Source organism: Oryctolagus cuniculus, chromosome 8 (genome assembly GCF_051225735.1).
Source record: "Oryctolagus cuniculus isolate XC-2025 breed Fujian yellow rabbit chromosome 8, ASM5122573v1, whole genome shotgun sequence".
Taxonomy (NCBI): Eukaryota; Metazoa; Chordata; class Mammalia; order Lagomorpha; family Leporidae; genus Oryctolagus; species Oryctolagus cuniculus.
In genome coordinates, this window is record NC_142874.1 from 146,126,803 (window position 1) to 146,151,452 (window position 24,650).

The 24,650-nt window shown below is 43.9% G+C and overlaps 1 protein-coding gene and 1 long non-coding RNA gene across 5 annotated transcripts in view; one reads left to right on the forward strand and one right to left on the reverse strand.

The window, feature by feature from the left end:
* CSMD1 (CUB and Sushi multiple domains 1) overlaps window positions 1-24,650 on the forward strand; it is a 2,062,046-nt gene that overhangs the window by 1,334,536 nt on the left and 702,860 nt on the right. For both annotated transcript variants that reach the window (XM_070047233.2, XM_070047234.2), the window contains exon 7: window positions 13,013-13,090. In XM_070047233.2, coding sequence (XP_069903334.2) covers window positions 13,013-13,090 — 78 coding nt within the window. The remainder of the gene's footprint in view (window positions 1-13,012; window positions 13,091-24,650) is intronic.
* LOC127487372 (uncharacterized) lies at window positions 6,225-10,107 on the reverse strand. 3 transcript variants are annotated; one of them, XR_016212246.1, is made up of 3 exons: window positions 9,960-10,107; window positions 9,567-9,633; window positions 6,225-6,417 (listed from the first exon to the last, which is right to left on the reverse strand). It is a non-coding gene; the product is annotated as an uncharacterized LOC127487372 (long non-coding RNA). The 3 variants fall into 3 exon arrangements; XR_016212245.1 differs by having other exon boundaries at window positions 9,458-9,633; XR_016212247.1 differs by lacking the exon at window positions 6,225-6,417 and adding an exon at window positions 7,665-7,745.

A 24,650-nucleotide genomic window follows, 5' to 3' on the forward strand; every position in this document is an offset into this window, starting at 1 on the left:
TGAGGATGTTGAGACATGGCCCTAATTCTTTGCAATTTTTCTTAGGGGATTTATGTTTTCTAACCCAGCTGCTTCTGTGGGGTGAAGTTCAAGGAAAAAGCTGAAGATGGGGTGACAAAAATACTTCTTTCAATGCAGTCATCCACTGGACAGGTCTCCCTCTGGCACCAGGCAAATTACAAGCACATGGCATAACTCCGTGGGCCAGACATTGCATTTCTCAGCCCACTTGTGGGTTATCTCATTCATGGCAACACTATAAGCTAGATTATAATTGTCTTTATTTCACAAAACGTATTCAATTGAAAAGCAGTGTGAGAGGGGGAGAGAGAGAAAGAAAGGCAGTGTGTGTGTGTGTGTGTTTGTGAGAGACAGACAGACTCACTCTTCCTTACCTGGCTTACCTTGCAAGTGGCTGAAATGACTGAGGCTGGGCCAAACCAAAGACAGGAGCTAGCAATTGCATCCTGGTTCCAGGTGGGTGGCAGGGGCCCAAGTGACTCCCTCCTGGTCCCCATGTGGGTGGCACAGTGCCAAGCACTTGGGCCATCTTCTGCTTCAGCAGGATCACATTTAGATGGGATGCCATCTTCTGCTGGTGCATTAGAAGGAACCTGGATAAGAAGTGGAACATCCAGGATTTGAACTGATGCTGATATGGGCAGAGGTTTAACCTGCTGCACCACAACACAACCCATCTCTATTAAATAGCTGAAGAATCAGAGACTTAGGGACATAGTCAACCTGTCACGGTGACATCTCTAATAAGAGATCAGAATAGTGATTGGATCTCACTGCTAACTTCAGAAGTGATAGTGTGTGAGTGCCAGGCTTTAGCCTGATAGGAAGCTGGTGATTCCCTCTGTGTAAGCAAGCAGTACCCATTGGGAGCACAGCAGGTGCACCCACATGAATTCCATGAGAACAGCCCCTCTCTGTGGCCCATGCTGACCTGACAGCCTTCCCAGCCACTTCTCTAAGTGTGCAGAGTGCTTGGCCGTGTCAGTGCCTTGCTTGGGCAGGGGATATGTGTATTCTTGCATTTCAGAGTCTGTGAAGATGCTCTTCCAAATGTCCACCTTGTAATATGATAGAGGGCAGAAGGGAGCTCCACTCTGAATTGCACACCCACCCGCCTCCCTGTGTTCTTCCTTCACTATGGACAACAGGTACCAGATGTTAGCATCTGGGAATCCGCAGAATTCAAGCCCTTCCTTTAATTGACAGGGAAATCCAAGGCTGTGACTCGGTGTCTTGGCAGATTTCAGAAGCAGGACCGCAGCTCAGATCTCTGGACTTCAAGGACAATGGTCCTTTGACGGAAATGAACATTTTGCAAAGTTTGTCTTGCAAGTTAAATGGCCTGTGAGAACACCCGTGGGGAAATGGTGGAAAATCACGATAGGAGATCTTTTCAGGCAGTGAAGCACAGATAAGAAGGGTGTGCTAAGGGGCAGAGCAGAGTGCTGGCAGAGGCGGGTTATCCCGGACAGTGCTGCCCACGCCTCCCACCAGCCCCACACCCCTCTGTGGCACAGCAGCACAGCTGGTGCCTTCCGCCTCACCTTTCCCTCGTGTTCATCCTTCTCTTATCTCCGGGTTCCTTCCATCCTCACTCTGTTTTGGAGAAATTGCTTAAAATAATGTCTTTGGAATAAACCAGTAAATCCTTATAAAGCTAGGTAGAATAATCTTTTAATCCCAACTTGTCCCAAGTTAAATTGGGAATGTTCTTTTGTCTCAAAATGTAAATCACAGGAAATGCATTATTTAAAGAGAGTCCCTGATTGGTTAAGCACACGTGGGACAAATAAAGTTAATTGCCTTCCTTAAATACAGCATTTTTCTGTAATTACCCTTTAAGTTGGCAAAGAATCCAATCACCAAGTGTTTGTGGGTATTCCCACACTAATTCTTCACATTTCCTTGACATGATTATTCCTGCAGTAATATAGCTCCCAATATAAAAGATTTCTGTGTTAATTTATAGTGATATTAAATGACATTAGATGAAAACAAACCCTGATAACAAATCAACAAGGGTTATAAACAATAAAACTATTGATATAATCAATTTTAGTGAATAAAAAGCTCATGACTTCGCAAGTGCAAAAGATCGTTTATAACACCAAGCTCAAACACGGAAAGGATATTGGTTGATTTAAACATAGAAATGAAGTTTTGATCATTTAGTTCCTAAAACTTGGTAGTTAGTTTTCCTCAAAGGTTGCTGTTTAAGGACAGCATAAAAATCTAGTAAAAATGTGGATGCCTGGTGTGAGTAGGCTTGCAATACAACCTAAGATAGAAGAATAAGCATTTCTACACTTTAAAAAAGATGTAGGAACAGGCTCCCCATAAAATAATGTATGGAATAATGATAGCAAGATGTAGCTCAAAGTATAAGCCAAGAAACATGTTAATTCCTTTAAATGCAAATGTCGTGATGTTTTCAACTGCCAGGTTAGTTTGTGTTTGTACACATACACACTCATACACACACACTGAACCTCAAGGTCGGTGCCAGTGCATTGTGACACAGTGGGTTAAGCTTCCACCTGTGATGCTGACATCCCACATGAGTACGGGTTTGAGTCCCGACTGCTCTACTTCTGGTCCAGCTCCCTGATAATGTGCCTAGGAAAGCAGCAGAAGATTGCCAAGCCCTGTTCATTATAGCCATTTGCAGTTAACCAGCAGATGGAAGATACTCTCCCACTTTCTCTCTCTTCCCTCCTCCTTCTCTCTCTATAACTCTGCTTTCCTAATAAATAAGTTAAATCTTAAAACACAAGGTTGGTGAAGGTGATGTTCTAAAGATAATCACATGCTCCTAGAAGGGTGGGTGGCACAGCCTGTCTGGAAATCAGCTTGGCTCCATGGACCAACTTCCTTGATGAACCATGATATCAACCTGTGAAAGTGACTAGCACGATGATGTAATCCAGGGGTGGTTACACACAAATGCAAGAAGTGGGGGCGGGGGGACACTAGGATCTTATAGTAAAGAAGTTCAATATATTATGACCAATAGGTTAAAGCAGTTTGAGGAAAAATGCTTACAGTAGTCAGGATAAATATATATTTACAGTTTTCTTTTTATTCTTAAACACCACATATGTGTCCCTACGTCAGCATCCCTATTATCTTACAGATGCAATGAGTTCAGGATTGGAAATTAATAATAAAAAGTGTAACAATGGTTATTTCCAGGTGTTCCCTTCAGGATAATTTTTAGTTTTTCCAGAATTTTTTGTAATGTCTCATTAATAAAACATATATATATATAAGATAAAAGCAAAATCAATGTTAGCTAGCTCAGTAAATATCTTCTATTACAATCATAAGATAGAGGTTAATAGATGTTTACTATGTTTAAAGAGTTGATTAATCAGATTCTGAATTTGAAAAATGTATCATTGAAAGATTCATTTACTAATGTGATTATTATACCATACAATGTAATGTAAATTTTGTGAAAATATAATTCTGATATTGCAAATTTGAATAAAATAAGCAATGTGCCTCATAGGATACAGGATTATCTTGTGGTAAAACAGCAGGTACTTGGGGCCTGCACTGTGGCACAGCTGGTTAACACCCTGGCCTGAAGTGCCAGCATCCCATATGGGCGCTGGTTGGAGACCTGGCTGCTCCACTTCTGATCCAGCTCTCTGCTGTGGCCTGGGAAAGCAGTAGAAGATGGCTCAAGTGCTTGGGCCCCTGCACCCATGTGGGAGACCTGGAAGAAGCTCCTGACTCCTGGCTTCAGATCAGTGCAGCTCTGGTCGTTGCAGCCAACTGGGGAGTGAACCATCGGATGGAAGACTTTGCTCCCTCTCTGACTCTCTTTTCTCTGTATAACTGTGACATTCAAATAAATAAATAAATCTCTCTTAAAAAAAAGCAGGTCCTAGAGTCTGATACCACCATCTTTGACAGTGGTGCTAATTCTTCAGGCTTTATGACTTAAAAGATGTAGCCTCATTTTAGCTCATTTTTGGTTAATATTTACAATAATAATGAAATCTTAAAGTTTTGGTAGAATTAACTAGGTTGTATATAGAGCACTTGGTGCAGCATCAAATGTGTAAAAATTTTGAAAGTCTAATATTGTAAAAAATGATGCTTTCTCATTAGATTATGATTTTTGTACTCATTGAGACCAAGGGAGTCACGTGGAAAGTGTAAACACTGATCAACAACACTTAGCAACACTTAGCCTTCTACCAGAAGGAAGAGGAGCCCCCAGACAGGGTGGGGTTGGCGGCAAGGGTTGGGAGGGTGTTAAGGAGAGAGAGCGTGACTGAGCCAGGGCCTAAGAGGACAATGCAGATCTGACCAAAAGATTTAACACCAGGGACTCCCAGCTGACCTTGATGAGGGCTGCTTTCAGACTCAGCAGAGAACAGGGAGAGACGCAAAAGGCAGACACTTAGCTGAGACTGTCCTTCCTCAGCCACAGAAGAGCAGAGAAAGCAGGCAGGAGCAGCTCAGGAGGCTGTGAAAGGTTTCTGCTAGTTGGCGTGCTTGTATTTTGTTGCTGATTGGTTTGGTCTGTGCTATGTTTTAGGTTATAAAAATGGGAAATAGAATAATATGCATACACATATAATTAGATTGATCAAGCAGAAAAGAAAATTATGCAGAAGAGGAAAATGACAGAGCCATGTTTGTAAAGTGACAAGGACTGATGAAGACCTGGATGCTCCTTCATCCACTGTCCAGGCCAGGAGAGACCAGAGTCGTCATGAGCCCTGCTGGGCTCCCACATGAGCTAGGCAGTCTAGCAAATAACAGAGCTCAGGAAATTGAATGAATGCTGGGCCATGTAATGAGTCTTGGGCTACTTACCTGTGGAGGTACTAGGATAGATTTTAAAAATTTAAATTAATACTTTAATTATAACATGATCTGAATAATGACCCTTCCTAAACATACTAAAAATACAATCTAAAAACATGTTTAAAAAATCAGGGGGAATAACTTGATCTACAGATAAGACAATTGAGTATTTTGAACGCAATTCTAATATGATAAACAATTCATAAAGGATGATTGCATAAATGTTTCCAGAAAAGTTAACTCTATAAGAAGTAAAGGAATATAAACAATTGAAATTCCTTTAAGTGTACCATTTTTGTGAATAAATGGAAAATATTCACAAAACTTTGAGATAATCCCAAAGTACTTTGGTTTTCATTTTTTTTTTTTTGATAAGGAAAACAGAAAAATTTCCAAACAGTCTGTGAGCAACAGAAACAACAAAAATCTGAGAAATGCTGTTATGTCCCAACACAAGAATTAGTGACTATAAAAACAGAATTTTAAATACAAATCATGTTTGTTATTATAGAAACGGAATGCACAAATAAATATTTGTAGCTTATGGAATGCAACTGTTTATCAGATTTAATACAAAGCTATTGATATAAATTGTAAGTCCAAGTAAGATAGAGAACAAAAGTCTGACAGAGAGGAGACTCAGTACACGGAGGGGGTTTAGAAAGTTCACAGGAAAGCAGAATTCAAAGGTAAGATTATTTTGGTGCAAAGGGATTTTTAATTTATGTATATTTTTACTTTTTTAAAAAATATTATTTATTTGAAATTCAGAGTTACAGAGAGAGAGCGAGAGAAAGAGAGATTTTCCATCCGCTGGTTCACTCCCCAGGTGGCTGCAACTCCCAGTGCTGGGCCAGGCCGAAGCCAGAAAACAAGAACTCCTTGCAGGTGTTCCATGTGGGTGCAGGGGCCCAAGCACTGGAGCCATCTGCTGCTTTCACAGGCACATTAGAGGGACCTGGATCCGGAGTGGAGCAGCCAGGACTTGAACCAGCACCCATATGGTGTGTTGGCATTGCACGTGGCAGCTTTATCTGCTATACTACAGTTCTGGCTTATTGCTTTTTAATTATACACAAATTCATGCACTTCATATGCATGGATTTCAGAAGATGGGGCACCAAAATAAACTTACCTTTTTAATCTGTTCTTACACAGACATTTGGAATTGGCAGAGAGTGGAAAGAACTCTTATAAGACTAAGAATTTCCAAGGGTTTTACTATTGTTGCCATAAATTTTAGTGAATATTTCCACCTAAGTGGAATATTTTAGCTTAGAGAAATATTGGTAAAATTATGATAATCTGATGAGTTAAATAAAACATCAACAAACAGAGCTTCTATTTTTTAAAGATTTATTTATTTATTTGAAAGGCAGAGCTACAGAGAGGCAGAAGCAGAAATAGAGAGAGGTCTTCCATCTGCTTGTCCACTCTCCAAATGGCTGTGATGGCTGGAACTGGGCTGATCAAAAGCCAGGAGCCAGGCACTTCTTCCTGGTCTTACATGCAGGTTCAGGGGACTAAATTCTTGAACCATCTTCCACTGCTTTCCCTGGCCATAGCAGAGAGCTGGATGGGAAGTGAAGCAGCCAAGATTCAAACCAGTTGCCCATATGGGATGCCAGTACTGCAGGCAGTGGCTTTATCTGCTACACCAAAAAACCAGCCCCAGAGCTTCTATTTTAACCCATTTATTTTAAAAACCAAAATTTTCAAATCCAATATAGTTGGTATGTACAGATGAAACCATTTCCTCTGTGGATATGAGCTTTCTTGTGAGCTGCTGTTTTTGCATTCAGGAAATTAAATTTGTTGCAAATAATTTTACATTTTTTATTTATTTGAAATGTTCTAAGCTTGGTTGGTAAACACAGTTATGGATGCTGAGTCATGTCCCTGGTAAAGGAAGTTTAAAGAGATATTAAGAGCAGAAGCCAGGACTTGATTCCCTGAAAGAATGAAAGGTACTGTGGACCTCAGGGATGTTCAGAGTCCTCCTGCTGCAGGTGAGGGAGTAGATGCTGGGACTACCGGGAGGAGCTTCAGTAGGGGCAGGGACAGACAGGGCAGCCCCTCCTGCAGAGACGTGGGAGAGACAGAGACAGCAGATGCACCAAGTGGAACAGTTGCACTCATCTCATACTTTGCTCTGCTTTCTAGAAATGACAATGAAAAACCAAAGAACTGTGCAGCAGTGGATTTCCCAAAGTTTAGTTAATTTTTAAAAATTTTATTTAACGTCCCCCCCCCCCCCCACAGCCATTGTAATCCATAAGCTGTACTTTGGAAATTTATATTCATTAAATAAAAGTTAAAAAAAAATTTATTTAAGTTACACAGGTTTCATGGTTTTCATTTAGAATATAAGCTTCATGTTTTTCATTTAGACAGATTTAGGAACATAGTGATACTTTCCACCCTACCCGCCCTTCTGTCCACCTTCCTTCCAATCCTCCTCCCTCTCCTATCCCTACTCTTAATTTTTATAAAGATCTACTTTCAGTTTACTTAATGATCTTAAAGTTGACCCTACACTAAGTAAAAGAATTCAATAAATAGTATGAAGAAAAAACAACACTGTTCATCAACAGAAGAGACAAGGACAGTAAGAAATCATTGAATCTCAATGTGTCCATTTCACTCCAATACATTACATTTTAGGTATTTTATTAGTTACCTCAGATCAAGGAAAACATATGGTATATGTCTTTTTGGAACTGGCTTATTTCACTAAGTATAATGGTTTCCAGTTGTGTCCATTTTGTTGCAAAAGACAGGATTTCATTTTTTTTAATAGCTGAATAGTACTCATAATACATATTTACCATAATTTCTTTATCCAGTTAACAGCTGAGGACATCTGGGTTGATTCCATATCTTAGCTATTATGAACTGTGCTGCAATGAACATGGGGGTACAATAATTCTTTCATATGTTGATTTCATTTGGGTAAATTCCCAGGAGTGGGATGGCTGGATCATATGGTAGTTCTATATTCTTATTTCTGATATATATCCATACTGCTTTCCACAGTGGCCATACCTGTTTACATTCTCACCAACAGTGGGTTAAGGTACCTTTTCTCCCCCTCATCCTCACCAGCATTTGTTGTTTGTTGATTTCTGTGTGACAGCCATTTAACTGGCGTGAGTAAAACCTCACTGTGGTTTTGATTTCCATTGCCCTGTTGGCTAGTGATCCTGAGCATGTTTTCAAGTGTCTGTTGGCCATTTGAATTTCCTCTTTTAAAAAAATGCCTGTTTAAATCCTTTGCCCATTTGTTAACTGGATTGTTTGTTTTGTTGTTGTTGAATTTTTTGAGCTCTTTATGGATTCTGGATATTAACCCTTTATCAGTTGTGTCATTTGCAAATATTTCTCCCATCTGTCAGTTGCCTCATCACTTTGTTGAGTGTTTCTTTCACGGTGCAGAAGCTTCTCAGCTTGATGTAATCCCATTTGTCAATTTTGGATTTGTTTGCCTGTGCTTCTGGGGTCTTTTCCAAGAAGTCTTTGCCTATGCCAATGTCTTGCAGAGTTTCCCCTATGTTCTCTAGTAATTTGATGGTATTAAATTAAATCTAGTAATTTGATGGTGTCGGGTAGTAGATTTTTGTCTTTGATCCATTTTGAGTGGATTTTTTTTTTTTTTTGAAGAGACTGTCCTTGCTCCAGGGATTGATTTTAGCTTAGTTGGTTTAAGATGTGTGGATTGATTTCTGGAGTTTATATTCTGTTCCATTGGTCTACATGTCTTTTTCTGGCCAACAGCAGGCTGTTTTGATTAGAACTACCCTGTAGTATGTCTTTAGATCCATTATTGTGATGTCTCTGGCTTTGTTTTTGTTGTATAACATTGCTTTAGCTATTTGGGTTCTCTTATGTTTCCATAGGAATTTTAGCATCATTTTTTCTAGATGTAAGTAGAATGTATTTGGTATTTTGCTTGTGATTACACTGCATCTGTAAATTGTTTTCAGTAGTATGGACATCAAAATGAGACTGATTCTTCCAATGCATGAACATGGAAGATTTTCAAACCACCTTAAGAAAGCGTGATTTAACCTAACTTCTGACAGATGACAGTAAAAGCAGCTGTATAGATAATGGTAATGATACAGTGTAGGTAGTTATTGCTCTGTTTTTCAAACTTTTCTACTTTTAAACTGAAAATACTTTTCCAAGAAATTGCCATCTCCATATTTTTTTTTAAATAAGAGCTGGCAGCTATTTGGACTTCTTTGGTTTACGTTTTTGTTTTGTGATAAGAACGCTTAAATGAACTCTCTCAATAATTTCCCAATATGTGATGCTTTGCTTGTACACTAGATGTCTTGGAGTTATTCTCACCTGGCCTTGTGTACCCTTTGATCAACATCTTCCAAACATCCCCCTGGCCCATGGTAACTACTGTCTATTTGGAATTGTTACTCTGAATTATTGAGACAGTATCTTAGTGTGTTTCGTTCTATTTAGCATGTCCTGAGGCTCTATTCCACCCAAAAACAAACCAACTCACCAGGGAGCAGAAGACAAACCTAAGAACCAGGGAGATGGGGACAGTGTCTTGGAATAGGGAGCAGAGCCACCGCCGGCAATGCGAGCATACCTTCTGGGCACCGCTTTGAGTCCTGGGGGCTCCACTTCCAACCCAGCTCCCTGCTGATGTGCCCGGGAAACAGGGAGGATGGCCCAAGTCCTTGGGCCCCTGCACTCACGTGGAAGTGGAACACCGGGAGGCAGCTCCTGGCTTCAGATTGGCTCAGTTCCGGCCGCTGATGCCATCTGGGGAGAGAACCAAAGAATGTAAGCCCTCCGTCTCTGCCTCTACCTCTCCGCAACTTTGTATTTCAAATACACAAAATAAATATTAATTAAAAATTAAAAAAACATTCGGGGCAGGGGCAGGGTGCACCGCGACACCATCTTAGTGAAAGACCAGTGATCAAAAGTACCCCTGCTGGAAATTTAATTTAAAGTCCCAGAGCTCACGGAATGTGGGAATTCTGGTTTCCACACGGTGCCACAAAGCTCCCCAGCCCTCGCCCTCGGCTTGCGGAGCTCGGAGCCGTTTTCCCGTTACTCCAGGCGACCTTTGATCCAAGTCTCACACGCTGTTATTGGCACTGGGTCTCCGGCTCGTCACTCGGCATAATTTTCATCCTTGCGAGTAACTTCGAGATGAAGCTGCGGCCGCAAAGCAGCCCAGGTGTCGCAGCTGCTGCAAACCGGATGTGACACCACGGAGGGCGTGAAGGCGGGAACGAGAGCGCTGCCTTGTGGTTGGCCACCCGCGCAGTCGGGGGCGGGGCGCGAGCATGCGCAGGAGGGCAGAGGCCTGTGCGCCTGGGGTAGGGAGCCCAGGTGGAGATGGCGGCGGCTGTGGACGGTGGAGTCCCGGCCCCGAGGTGCAGGTGCCCAGCGCAGAGCGTGGGGACATACCGTGTGTAAGTCCGCACAGACGGGCTCCCTCGGACGCGGGCTTGTCTGTCTGCTGGAGGGGCCAGCGGCGTGCGGGTGAGCCGAGGGCCAGGGTGTCCCCGAGAGGCCGCTGCCGCGCGGGCTCCCCACAGGAGTCTCCCCGCGCCCACCGTGAGATCCCCCGACGCGGGCACCGCGGGCCTCGTGTTCTTCACTGTAAGCCACACGGAGGGGAAGGACCCTCCAGGGAGCGCGGCTTCCTCTCCCGCCCTCATTTCCCGGGAATGCCCGGAGCAGTGCTTGTCTGACCCAGCCCTTGGCCGATAGCCTGTGACTGAACGACCTGGACCCCGCCCCGGGCGAGCCCTCAGGTCCGGTACCGCAGAGCCGGGCGGCCCTCACGTCGTAGAAGGGCCAGGGGCTCGCCTCACCCTCCCTGTGCGAGGGTGGGTGGTGGTCTCAGCCCCGAGGGCACAGTCCGACCCAGCCAGTTCCTGCCGAGCTCGCTCCTGATGGCCAGCGCCCTGGGCAGCCGGGGCACGGCTGCGGTGGTCCTCCTTGTCAGGGTCCGGCCACTGAGGTTCGGGGTGTGGAGGCACCTTGTCAGGTGCCTGCCTGGAGTCCTGCAGATGAGACTCTTGAACCTCAGGCCGGCCTTATCGGGTGGTGCCCAGGAGGGGCTGTGGCTAACCCGGGCTCGCTACGCTCACGCCAGGCCACGGAAACGAGGGAGAGGGTGAGAACTGAACACTCGCAGAGTAGCTTCCCCTCCATCCATGTCTGCTGTCCGGGGCCGCACTGATGCGGTCCAGGGCTCCGGCTCCACCCCAGCTCCCACAGCGCCATTGGCTGCTGCTCAAGGTCCCGGTAACAAGGCCCAAAGGTCCCCGTGTCCATGCTCACCTGCATGGACACACCTGAGCCCTTGGAGGGCACCGTCCTCACCTGGGGACTCCTCGTTTGAGCATGAAATGGATACTTGAATAGATGGGATGATTGAACTGCTTGACTTTTGAAGCCATTGTTCTATCCTGTGTCTTCTGAAGGGACTTCCTGGTCATTGTCTCCTTGGGGGAGATTTCCCACAGTGAACGCTTGGTCATGAGAACAGCTGTCAACACCGGTGGGAGGGGATTGCTTTCTCTCTGGATTTAAACGTTTTTTTATGAAAGTGGAAACCAGGAGCTGGCACTGTGGCACAGTGAGTTAACACCCTGGCCTGAAGCGCTGGCATCCCATATGGGCACCGGTTTGAGACCTGGCTGCTCCACTTCCGATCCAGCTCTCTGCTATGGCCTGAGAAACAATAGAAGATGATCCAAGTCCCTGGTCCCCTGCATCTGCGGGGGAGACCCAGAAGAAGCTCCTGGCTCCTGGCTTCAGATCGGCCTAGATGCGGCCATTGAGGCCAATTGGGGAGTGAACCAGCAGATGGAAGACCTCTCTTTCTCTCTTCCTCTTCTCTCTCCGTGTAACTCTGACTTTCAAATAAATAAATAAAAATCTTAAAGTGGAAACCAGGAATCAGTTTTCATTTCATTTGGAAAGAAAAATAACTATTAATAAATTTAGTGATAATCAGATGGTTTTGTGCCTACTTGGTCTCAGTTATGTAGGCATAATCCATGCATTTAATTCACTCATCCCTGGAAAGAGCATGTCCTGTCCAGATGCATCAGAATTCTGATTTTTGATCCCCATCTCATGTTCCTCTTGCCCAAGCAGGAAGGGTTGGAGGTTGTGGCTCTCCCTGAATAGGTATGAACACCCCTGGGAGCGCCTGCTGGGCCACTGGAGCAGGGTGGAGAACAGGTGGAATCCTTCAGGGCTTATAGGGCTGACCAAGAGCTGATGGCAGGATCCAACCCCACTTCCTATTTTCTTGGGCCAAAGTCATTTCTACACCAAGACCCTTGAAACACATGAGTGCACAGACACACAGTGGCACGGCGTCACACCACCTGGTGCCTTGCCAAAGACAAATCCAAGTCTAGATGTGGATGGGGCAGAGTTACATCACAGTCCTTCCACACTCTTCCTTGCTTTTTTACTTTCATCTGCTTTTAACAAACCATTCTTTGTCTACATACTCCCTACACACACACACACACACACACACACACTACTTTCGTTTAAGGAGAAGCTGCCTCATCTGAGGAGCATGCCTAGAATCCTGGACCTGAGGCCCCGGCACTGCCTGTGGCCTGCTGGCTGTGGAAGGGCTGGTGCTGTTTCACACGGCATCTGCAGCACTGAGAATGTACTGGTCCCAGACCGGCTGCAGCAGTAGTCCACCTGCTAAACCCTGAATGGGGAAATGAGTGCATGAATAGGCGGATGAGCACCCTGCATTCTTATCTGACATTTCCGCAAGTGCAGCAGAAGCTGAGAGCTCTAGCACCGTGATATATTGAGAGAGCCATGTGTCTGAATGCTTTGTAGAAACGACAGAGATTGTGAGTTTTCCATTTCTCGTGATAGAAGGGCCTGGATGTGGTGGGTAGATTATAAGATGCGTTAGTTTTAGCTTCTGACACTGCTGTGCTAGGGCCCTGCCACTTGTGGCCTTGCAGTAACTATATACAAACTCTCATAAGTCACTCATCACTCACTTCATGCCATTAGGCTCTCAAGACTGTCCTGTTTTCAGGGATTGCTAAAGGTGGTCTGACAAAGTGTTGGGAGGAGGAACCTGGAACGGTCTACCTCTCTCACATATTAATGGTTGAACTTTTTTTTCCAGTGAAAAAGGCAATTGAGCTGAAGTCAAGAGGAGTGAAGATGCTTCCCAGCAAGGAAAGCAGCCACAAGAACGCTGTGTGTAAGTCTGCTGTCCTTACTTCTACACAGAGCTGAGTTCTCTATTGTGGGTGGGCAGGTGGCAGGGGGACAAGGGACAGAACGCAGAGGTTACTCCAAAAACTGCTGGTCCCACTTTACCTTCCTTCTCTTCACTGCCTCTAAACGTTGCCTGGGATAAAGAGTGCCCTGGTGACTCCATTGCTCAGTCTATCTCAGTCTGTGTGCCCTCACCATGCTGCCTGCGACTGAACCTTCTAGATCCCTCTTTAGAATAACAGATGCTTTCAGAATCCCGGTACCCCCTCCCACACAGACCTGCACATAGACCAGGCGGATTTTTCTTTATAAAATACAAATTTAGTTTGTCATTTCCCCATTGCAATGTTTTTGACCACTCATTTCTGAAGAATGCAAATGCAGGAGCTTTAGGGCAGGGCCTGTGTCCTTCTAGATAAAGCAGGATCTGGAAACAGGTCCCAATTGTCACCCTTTGCTGTGCTAGAATCTATGGATTTGAGTATGGATGGCGTCCTCTATAACTGCAGTCCTGCGCCCTCTCCTTGCCACCCCTGTGATTGGTTCGTTCTTGGACCCCTTAACCCCTTACCTTCTTGGGGCCCTGATGGTGCTTCTCAGTAAAGGTGTGATCCTGTCTTCAAAGCTGCACCATGAAAAGACCCTGATCCTCCTGCAGGTGTGTGTAGTGTGCCCCGGTTTGCTCCCCAGTGTTGGTTCTTGGGCTGTGTGGACTGATTTTGCTGAAGCTTCACTGGGAGCTCACCTGTCCTTCTGAGTGGAGACCCACAGGCCCAGGGTCCACCTGTCCCTTAAGGAGCAGGGTGCATCTGGACTGCAGACTGTATAAGGCCTGCAAAATCATTTGATCTGGCTCACCCGAGGTAACCACAGACAAGAGTCAAAATTCAATAAATGTATAGCAGACTAATTTTCAAGTTGGCAATTTTGTGTGGCCTGTGAGTGATTTATCCACAGGGCCATTGGCAGAAAAAAGGTTCCCCACCCCTGTGACTGGAGATCCACAGCCCCACTCTGGAGATGCTAGGTGGGCTGGCTCCCAGTGTGGCCCTTACTCTGTGCCCAGATCTTCCTGAGCTTCTCCTGCCCCTCCCTGGTGACTTCTCCTGTGGCAGGTCCAGGCTCTTGAATCCCCGTAGCACTGCCTGGCACTCAGTAGAGGCATAAGATATGGGAGACATCTGCATTCCCTAAACCCACTGGCTCTATTTTCGTGTGCATGGCATTTTTGAACTCTGTGAATGGTTTTATCCATGACAAATACTCTGTTAAAATTAGTGAATAAAAACAATGAGCACCTGTTGGGAGCCATGTTGGACTCCCCTGTGCTGCTTTCTCAATATGCCTGTTTAGGGTTTCCTGCCTGGGTAATGTTAGTGTGTTGCTGCTGCCTGGGGCTTTGGGAGCTGAAGACACAGACCCCACTGAGATATGGCCTGCAGGGGCTAGATCCCCAAACTCAGGTCCATCCCTGGGGCCCATGTCAGCCCCTCCTTGAAGTCTGATCTGTAAGGCTTCATGGTGAACTGCTGCTAGGGCCCTTCTGGGAAAAGTAAAATCGGAAAGGATGGAAGCAACTGAGACACAGAAATGAAAGAGTGGAACTTAAAAAAATACAGTTTTAATATTTTATTATTATTATATTTTAGTTCAGGAAGTTCTCTAGAGGAAAGATGTAGTGTTTATGATGATTTTGAAAATGATTTTGGTGATTAAAACCCTGCTGAAGTGATCTGAAATTCAGCATGGAACCCTGGTATTCAAGCAACATCAGTCCGATTCCAGGTCAATTGGACATTGCATTAACCTGGCAGGTTAACACCCAGGCCAAGTGTTTTTGTAGGGAGTGCATTACTTCTTCCTTATGTGAACCTGGAGACAAATATATAATAACTTGTTTGGTATTATAAAGTGTTTTGTTCTTTTTCCTAATGATATTAAACTATTTTGGCCAGAAATAAGAATTAGTCATTAGAGAAAATGAGTAATTCCAGAAACTGTCAGCCCTGTGGGATCAGCATTGCGGTCAATTGTAATCATTTAGTCCTATGAAAGGTGTGGTTGAGAAAATCAAGTGAATTGTTTCATGGAGCAAGGGACAAGGGTTTGAAGTCAGAGAGAAAGAGACTCAGTGGCTGTGAAAGTACGGTCTTAAACAAGTCCAGGGTTCATCGTTTATAAAGTTAAAACAGTCGTCATTTTCTAGGGTCATTAGGCAGATGAACCGAGGTGTTTGCAAACTGCCCATGTTGGCCCCCAGTGAGTGGGCATTCTGTAACCGCAGCTGGGAGAAACATCTCCACACAGAAAATAGACAGAAGTGAAGACTCTGAGTAGAAGTCACCTGAGTTTCAGTGTCACAGCAGGTCTACTTGGTGGGAGCAGAGGTGAGATCTGGGGAGTGGAGGTCACTGTCTGGGGTGCAAGACTGGTGGAGGGAAGTGGCTGCATCAGAACACATGCCTGGACATGGCGTGAGCCCGCAGGTTTGCCTCCATGGACCCCAAGTTCCCGTTCCTGGCATTGTCACTTACATTCTTAATAAAGGTGGTGGCACTTGCTGCATAGGTTTCTGTTGCTGACATGACATGACTTTTTTAAAGGCCCCTTGGAAGTACTTAGTAAGTATGTTTGAGTAAATAAAAGAATGAATGAAACATACAGATCCTCTCATGTGTGCCCGTTGATCTGAAGAATCTCTTGTGAATTCTGCTTTGGAATCACCAAGTGCTTCAGTCCTTCCAACCAGTTTTGATTTCCCTATCACCAACAAGCCCTTGTGGTCCCTGTTATTAACATGCATACATTAACATTATTGTATTAACCTTACCATACATGGTGTGGGTGTGTGGAGATGGTGCAGGTACCTCGTTCATCGAGGGCTGCTTGCTAAATTATGCTGAGAATGAGGAGAGTTTTTCTACCAGTTTGTAATTAATAATGTTCTCAGGAAACCCAAAGGATAATGAAGAAATTAACTCTGTGTCATGCTCTAAGTTTTTAATTGTTTCCAGCTTAGGAAGACCACACCATAAACCATGGCATCATTCAGTAGAAATGGTATCCGGCATAAACTTAGAAAACTGCCCCCATCTGCTTTGCAGTAACTGAGTGACAGCACCCAGTGTTCAGAAGAAATTAGACCACGTCAATTTCAAGAGGTGGTTTCCCAGTGGATCCGATCCAGTAGAGACCAGCACTAGTACTGAACCCTTCACAGTATGCTTCTCCTTTATAGATAGATCCATGGCAAAGTTCAGCTTGTAAAATATGCTCTCTGAGAAGCTAATAATAACTAATAAAATAGAGCAAATAGAACAATTGACTGTCATCACTTGTATTAATATGATTGATCTTTCTCAATATTATTACTACATTGTAGATCTTAGAGACCTTAGTCTATGCATCTCTCATGATTAAGTCAAGTCCTTTCACCTTTCCACTTAAAGCATTCTGCTGCACTTCTTTGGACATCTGAATTGTCAGCCTCACTACTCTGGTACTTTGGGGCCATTTTTCAGTAAAATAAGGGTCACCCAAACAAAAGCACTGATATCTCAGCAGTCAGTTTGATAAAGGAGGCAAATCCTAGGGGAGGAAGTGGAGGTTAGCACTTAGAGTGTGGATGGGCTGGACTGAGCTATGACTCGCCTCCCAGGTGAGTTGGTACAGAATCAAGTGAGATTTCTTCTCACTATCCAGAATGGTGTGTAATTTAAAACTCAGAAATTCTGTATTTCTGGGATTTCCATGGGAAGTGGAAGTGAAGATTAGAAGGTGCGTGGTAGGTGTTTTGCATTGATGGCAACAGCTGTCAATGATTGTCAGTGACAGCAATGGCATTTAATGCTTTTCAACAATGTTGACAGAATTTGGTGATCTTCATTGATGGCAAGAGCAGATGAGCATTTTTCTCCCATTTCTCCTCTAGGCATTCTTGTTGGCAGAATATAAATTTAGCAGCCCTCAGAGTGAGGATTTTCAGGCCAGATAATCCATCTGTGCTCTTCTAATCTGCTGGGAGGGGGATTAACAAAAGCCTTGCTTGGTATTTTTGAGCTAGAGATTTTAGCCCTTGGGTTAAGTTAAAGGTAAATGACTTCAAAAACCGAATGTTGATTTGTTGTTATTCTTTCAGAACTCACAAGTTGATGCCCAAGCAGTACAGGGCAGTTCATTCAGAATCATTATTTAATGCAAAGCTGATTTTGAAATATAGGAAATTTAATAGAAGACAGTATCTCACAAGCTCTTGAGAAAAATAACAGCAGAATATGAGGAAATAAAGTCCCTGGGATTCTGCTGCATTCCACTGTAAGCCACTTATTTCCTTGCCCTTTGGCTCTATGGTCATTTTTTTTCTCCATCTTGGGAAAAAAAACACCTGAAGCAAAACATTAATATCCGTCCATGTTTCCAAGTAGACAGTAGTAACAGTGAAGAGCATTGACCTAATGTGGTCATTCACAGCAAGCAGCTCCTTTCAGCTCTGGTCCTCCTTTTGTCTTGGACATAAGGATTGGGAAGAGGGGGTTTGACAATGCGTCACTCAGCTTTAGAATCCCACTGCCAAATGATGTCTCCACTACTGTGGACACCAAATGCTGTCACTGGAACTGTAGGAGGTTTGAGTTATCTCTTAAAGTAGCATAGCCTCTTCATCTACTTTCTGAAATATACCATCGTCAGAGACTTTCCGTCTCCCTGGGCCATGCTGTTCCTGGCCACTCATCACCCTTGTTGTCAAATTCATAATTTTAGTTTTCTTAAATCTGGAATTATTTAATAACAAATGTAGTACTGAGTAACATTCTGTTTTTACTTAAATTCCAATATGCAAAACCAACCTGAGTGGTTTAATCTTATGCAGCTCCACACCTTTCACATACCTCCAATTGCAGCCCAGATAAATCCAAATCCTTACAGTGACCTACAGGAGCTCCTCATCCCCCACATTCATCATTCCCATCTCTGTGCTCTGCCCTCCTCTCATCCCCCACTTGCATCACTCCCACCTCTGTGCTCTGCCCTCCTCTCATCCCCCACTTGCATCACTCCCACCTCTGTGCTCTGCCCTCCTCTCATCCCCCACATGCATCACTCCCACCTCTGTGCTCTGCCCTCCTCTCATCCCCCACTTGCATCACTCCCACCTCTGTGCTCTGCCCTCCTCTCATCCCCCACTTGCATCACTCCCACCTCTGTGCTCTGCCCTCCTCTCATCCCCCACTTGCATCACTCCCACCTCTGTGCTCTGCCCTCCTCTCATCCCCCACATGCATCACTCCCACCTCTGTGCTCTGCCCTCCTCTCATCCCCCACTTGCATCACTCCCACCTCTGTGCTCTGCCCTCCTCTCATCCCCCACTTGCATCACTCCCACCTCTGTGCTCTGCCCTCCTCTCATCCCCCACATGCATCACTCCCACCTCTGTGCTCTGCCCTCCTCTCATCCCCCACTTGCATCACTCCCACCTCTGTGCTCTGCCCTCCTCTCATCCCCCACTTGCATCACTCCCACCTCTGTGCTCTGCCCTCCTCTCATCCCCCACTTGCATCACTCCCACCTCTGTGCTCTGCCCTCCTCTCATCCCCCACTTGCATCACTCCCACCTCTGTGCTCTGCCCTCCTCTCATCCCCCACATGCATCACTCCCACCTCTGTGCTCTGCCCTCCTCTCATCCCCCACATGCATCACTCCCACCTCTGTGCTCTGCCCTCCTCTCATCCCCGACATGCATCACTCCCACCTCTGTGCTCTGCCCTCCTCTCGTCCCCCACATGCATCACTCCCACCTCTGTGCTCTGCCCTCCTCTCGTCCCCCACATGCATCACTCCCACCTCTGTGCTCTGCCCTCCTCTCGTCCCCCACATGCATCACTCCCACCTCTGTGCTCTGCCCTCCTCTCATCCCCCACATGCATCACTCCCACCTCTGTGCTCTGCCCTCCTCTCATCCCCCACTTGCATCACTCCCACCTCTGTGCTCTGCCCTCCTCTCATCCCCCACTTGCATCACTCCCACCTCTGTGCTCTGCCCTCCTCTCATCCCCCACTTGCATCACTCCCACCTCTGTGCTCTGCCCTCCTCTCATCCCCCACTTGCATCACTCCCACCTCTGTGCTCTGCCCTCCTCTCATCCCCCACTTGCATCACTCCCACCTCTGTGCTCTGCCCTCCTCTCATCCCCCACTTGCATCACTCCCACCTCTGTGCTCTGCCCTCCTCTCTCATTCTGAGATGGCAAACCCAAGGGAGCAGCACGTCTCACTTTGTCTACATCGTTACTCAACATACCCCTACTGGAGGCCCTCGCTGGACCTCCACACCTGTTGTCCATCTAAGAGTTCTTTTGTCCTCTGTCACCAGCTCTGTTTTTGTCATGTTCACTTATATCTGAGGGTATGACAAAAATTTTGTGGAAAAATAACAAAATACAATTTTGATGCAAACTAATTTTAAAACCCATGCATGGTACACATGTCCGTGAGCTTTAGCGAGGCTTCCTCCTCTCGTAGAATCTTACAATGTCCTGCTTCTCCCTCCCTGCCTTCCAGCTAGATATGGATGCGATGTTTTTGTCTGCTTTGTTCCTTGGTTTCTACTGAGCACTGAAGGGAGTCCCAGGAGCACACTCACCTGCATCTGCGGGTGGAGGACTGAGCGACATAGTTGTGATGTGGGACATACTGAGGGGAAGCCCGTGTTTTCCTCCACGAAGTCATGCTGCATGGTTTCGTGCATGCATTCCACAGACCCGTGTTGAGGAAGGTCCAGGAGCTGCCACAGAAATGAGCAGAATGTGTTTCTCCCCTTGAGATGATCGTGGTCTACAGGTCTTTCAAAGTCTGGATAGGCATGAGGTGCTTCCAGAATGGAGCAGCCTTTCTCAGAGCCCCAAACATGCCATGTCAGGGAATTGTCTTCGTGTTTCCTCCTCGGTGGCTGCATGTCCTGAACGTTCCTTTAATGAACATTTGTCAGACATTGGTTAAGAGAAAATCATGACTATTATAAAATCGCATGCATTCCATGAGAGAAGCACAAATAATTAGCAATGAAAACAAAATACAGTAAGGCCACCAATCGTTCTATCCCCACCTAGAAGGAAGCATAGAAACTGTAAGAAACAGAGATTTTACCTTCAAGGTTGCATCACAAGGTGACGACAGTCAGTAATAAGATCTCATTGTCAGTCTGAATTCTACACTGTAGTAGTGCCTAACACCCTCTACACCATTGCTGAATGCATCCATTTGTTGTTGAATTGATGGCTGGACCATGCTTGCTTTTAGGGAAGAACATTTGAAGAATTTCAGAGAAACGCAGACTCTGAGAAAGCTACAAAGTGCTTCTCCGGGTACAGAGATTGAAGCAGACTGTGAGATAAGGGAACAGGGACAGAGGAGACTGTTCATAAACCTCAATCTGACTTCCAGGACTCAAAAGTCAGGGCTACCAGGGGAACCCCACCCCACAACCCACTGGCTGTATGTATTTCAAGCTGTGAAACTTTATTCCAGAATTCATTTCCCACTGGCATTTTTATCAGGCCATAATTCCCCCAAATAACCAGATATATTGTTCTATTAATTCCCAAGTGAACAATCTGTGATAGTTAATGTGATTCACTTTACCCAATGACAAAGAAAGCACCTGTTTTGCAATAAGAATATTGTTAGAGACAGTTTGCGCCTGCACCTATCTGGCTCTATTTTCAGGGGCCTTTCTGCAGTCCGAGTCACAGGTATCCTTCTGGACGGTAGGGAACCAGGCATGCCTGCCCTTCTGTGTCGGATTCCTGGCACCAATACTCTAGATCTGCCTTTAAAGCAGTCTGACAGTGAGAAAAATAATAGCTCCATTAACCTCTAGCTGTTGCATAAAGGCTTAATAAAACAAGAAGGATAATAACCTCAATCTACTTTATTCCCTAAAATGCAATAATATGGAGTGTGGCAATTGTTAAAGATCTTTGTTTTCTTAACAAAGATCCATATCCACGTAGTGTGAGTATATATAAATTGTAGATGTTGCGTCATCAATCAGGTGAGTGAATTATGCTGACAATTTCTAAATAGGCCTTTGTGACTGTGGGAGCTAACATGTCTTTAAATGCTGTGTACAGTTTTGCCGTGAGGAGACATTTTGGAAAGAACATTATCACTGGCAATGAGTAGCAAAACTAGGTGGCTCATCAATTATTCAACATATTATTTACATGTATAATTTTGTAAATATCCAGGAAAAAAGCATCTATTAAAATATGTAAGGCAAGATGTAGCCGGGTTATGTTATAGGCATTTAAATTGAATTGCAGCCCTTGCATGAAGTAAAATACTTTGTAAATGGTTTTAGCATGCAATTATAGAGCATAATTGATTGACTAGAGAACAGCTCACTTTGCAAAATTATTCAAGATTGCCATCTTTTATTTGCATGAGTTAATTGGGGGAGTTCTGACCTCATAGAGGTTGAAGGGTCTCAGCTTGGTTGTTGTTTTTTCTTTTAGAAACAAGACATACTATGTGATTTTTTATCACGTTTTAGAAAGCAGAATAAGTTAATCTTTCTGTGTAATTGGGTGGGAACTATTCTGAGTCTCTAGAGGACTGTGGGTTTATTGGTGCTTCGATGTAAATGCGGTGAAAATCATCCCAGGAGCAGTCAGAGGAGAGAACCACTGTGGCACTGTAATCATCTCCTGTGGTCTAGTCATTGTGAGTGAGTAAAGTCAGAGACTATTTCATACACAAGGAAATCACATCTGCACAATACATTTATAAGCCTGGGTAGAGCTGCAGTTAAGAGAACAAGAGTTAATAATCAGGAAGTACCTACAAGATCAAGGGGAACCCAGGGAAAGTCATCACAAAGGCACAAAGAGAAAACCAAATGTGTCTTCAGATTAGTTTCTTTCCTTGGAGTTCTCCTCAAATTACAGAGCCATAAATTTGAAACTGACTTCAATTTTCTGGCAGAAATTAGTTTCCTAAGACTTGATCATGTTCTCTTGCGGAGCAGGAAGTTTCAGTGTGATTCGGCCCATGACGATCAAATGGCGATCGTGCTGCCTGGCTGTCAGTGTTGACTCTAGGCAAGGCGTGTCTGTGCGTTCTGTAATATGGAAAATGTAAGGAGAGGAATGGGAGCTGCGAGTTTATTTAAGCCTCAGTGAAATCCCAGGAGGAAGGCATCCCTTAGTAGACTCTGTGGATGCAGGCGAGAGGGCGCTGGGCGATTACTCCACCTGCATCACAGTCGACCCGCTCTGGCGCCTTGTTCACATCTCCTGGTCCCCATACCATGTCTTCAAAACATTCAAATAGTAGCCAACCTTTCCTCCTAACTTTCTATTTTGAGTTTATAATAGATTCACAGGAAATTGACAAAAGGATACATTTACCAAGAGACTTTGTACCCTTCACCCAGCTTCCCTGAATGGTCACACCTTGCATAATGATATTATAATAATAAAAACCTCAAAAATTGACATTAGGAAAATTAATTGAAGTTATTTAGGTTTCTCCAGTTTTGTGTGTACCATATGTGTATGTGTATTCGTAGTATGTAGCTCTATGTAATTATATCACAGGTGTAAACTCTTGACTGCTATTGCAATCAGATGGCAGAAGAATCCCTTCACCACCCTCTGTATCCACATTCGCTGCCACTAATCTGGTCTCCACCTCTACACTTTTATTTTTTTAAGATTGTCATATAAATGCAATCATATAATATGTAACCCTCTGTGGATAACATTCGTACTCAGCACAGTTCCTTTGAAATCTGTCCAATCTGCTTCATCCATCAGTAGCCATCAGTAGCTCTTGTTTTGTGGCTGTATAGAGTCTCATTGTGTGGATGTACCACATTTGCTTCACCCACTGAACCCTTGAAAGATACTGCCAGTTTTTGGTAATTATGGATAAAATGTGTATGAACATTTGTGTGCAGGTTCTGCATGCACATGGATTTTAAATTCTCTTGGACAAAAACCTTAAGAATGTAATTGTTAGGTTATACAATAATTACTTGCTCAATTTTATAGGAAACTCTAGTTTTCACAGAGTCTGAACCATTTTACAGTCTGGCCAGCAACACAGATGCAATTCCATTTCTCAGCATCCTCACCAGTGTTTGGTGTTACTGCATTTTATTTTTGTTTCAGCCATTCTGCTAGGAAAGTGGTGATAGCTCATTATGGTCTTAGTTTTCATGTTTTAATAGCTAGTGAGCTTGAATATCTTTTTATGTGCTCATTTACCATGCCTACATCTTCTGCATTGAAACATTTGTTCATATATCTTGCCCATTTTCTGCTTAAGTCATTTTTTGTATTGACTTTTGGGCATTATGGATACTAATCCTTTGCAGGTCATGTGCTTTGCAAATATTTTATCCCAGCCTGCAGCTTTTTCTATACTTCAGTGGTTCTTAAGAAGAATCAATCTCTTATTGAGTTGTTGGACTTCAGTCAAATAAAATCCATAGATTCTCGGTTGTCTTAGGAGCTGGAAGATATAGGAACATTGGCATACAATCACATTTGTGGCATCGAGGGTGCTGACTGGTTTCTGCCCTGCATGTGGGAAGGGCAGAGCCATGTTCCCAAGGACCTGGGCTGCAGGCTGTGCTGATAGCCTCCAGCCCCATCTGAGAGGTCACTGAACCTGTGTTTAGAAGGCAAAGCACCAAAAAAGTGTTTTCTTTCACAAAGACATTTTGTGGCAGTTTAAACAACCTGTATTCATCCAGAAATAAGAAATGAAAGATACACATTTTGCAAATTTCTTTTTTCATCTTTATTGGTGTTTTATTCTCCATATAAGTCATATATTAATAACATTTTAACAGCTTTTAGAGTCTTGCCTTCTTGCATGTTCAATAGCAAGTTCATGAGTAATTTCACAAGGCACACATATCTGTGAAGGGCTTCTAGTCATACACAGAGTGCCATTTCTTCCACAGCTGAGTAGATGTTTGTATGATATAGTCCCCTTGTAGTGTTGCCAGATTCAGTAAATGGAAATAGAGTATACTAAATTTCAATTCAGATAGATAGTAAATAGAGTTCTTTTTTCTTCAAGAGGACTTCAAAGTCTTCATGGAAAAATGGAATTAAAAGATAACTTTATCTTAGTGCAAAAAAGTTGAAATTCATGCATATTTTGTTCATAATACATGTTTTTCATGAATCTTTGAAGATACTTCATATGCATGAATTTCAAAAAATTCTGTGGCAAAAGAAACTTATCTCTCAATTCCATTCTCTACAATGTTTTTGTTATTTTTAAATCACTTTTAACATTTCAATATGATTTGTAGGTACAATTCTAAGAACATAATGATTGATGTTCCCTTCGTCCCTGCCTATCCCCACCCTCTTTTCTTCTCCCTTTCTGTTTTTTTTTTTTGTAAATTTTTAAAATTCTTTATTTATTTTTAGTTTTTAAGATAACATATCATTTTGCAAGTTTCTATTGAGTTTTTGAGTATTCTTGATTTTTAATTTCTAATTTGGCCCTATACTTTTAGGA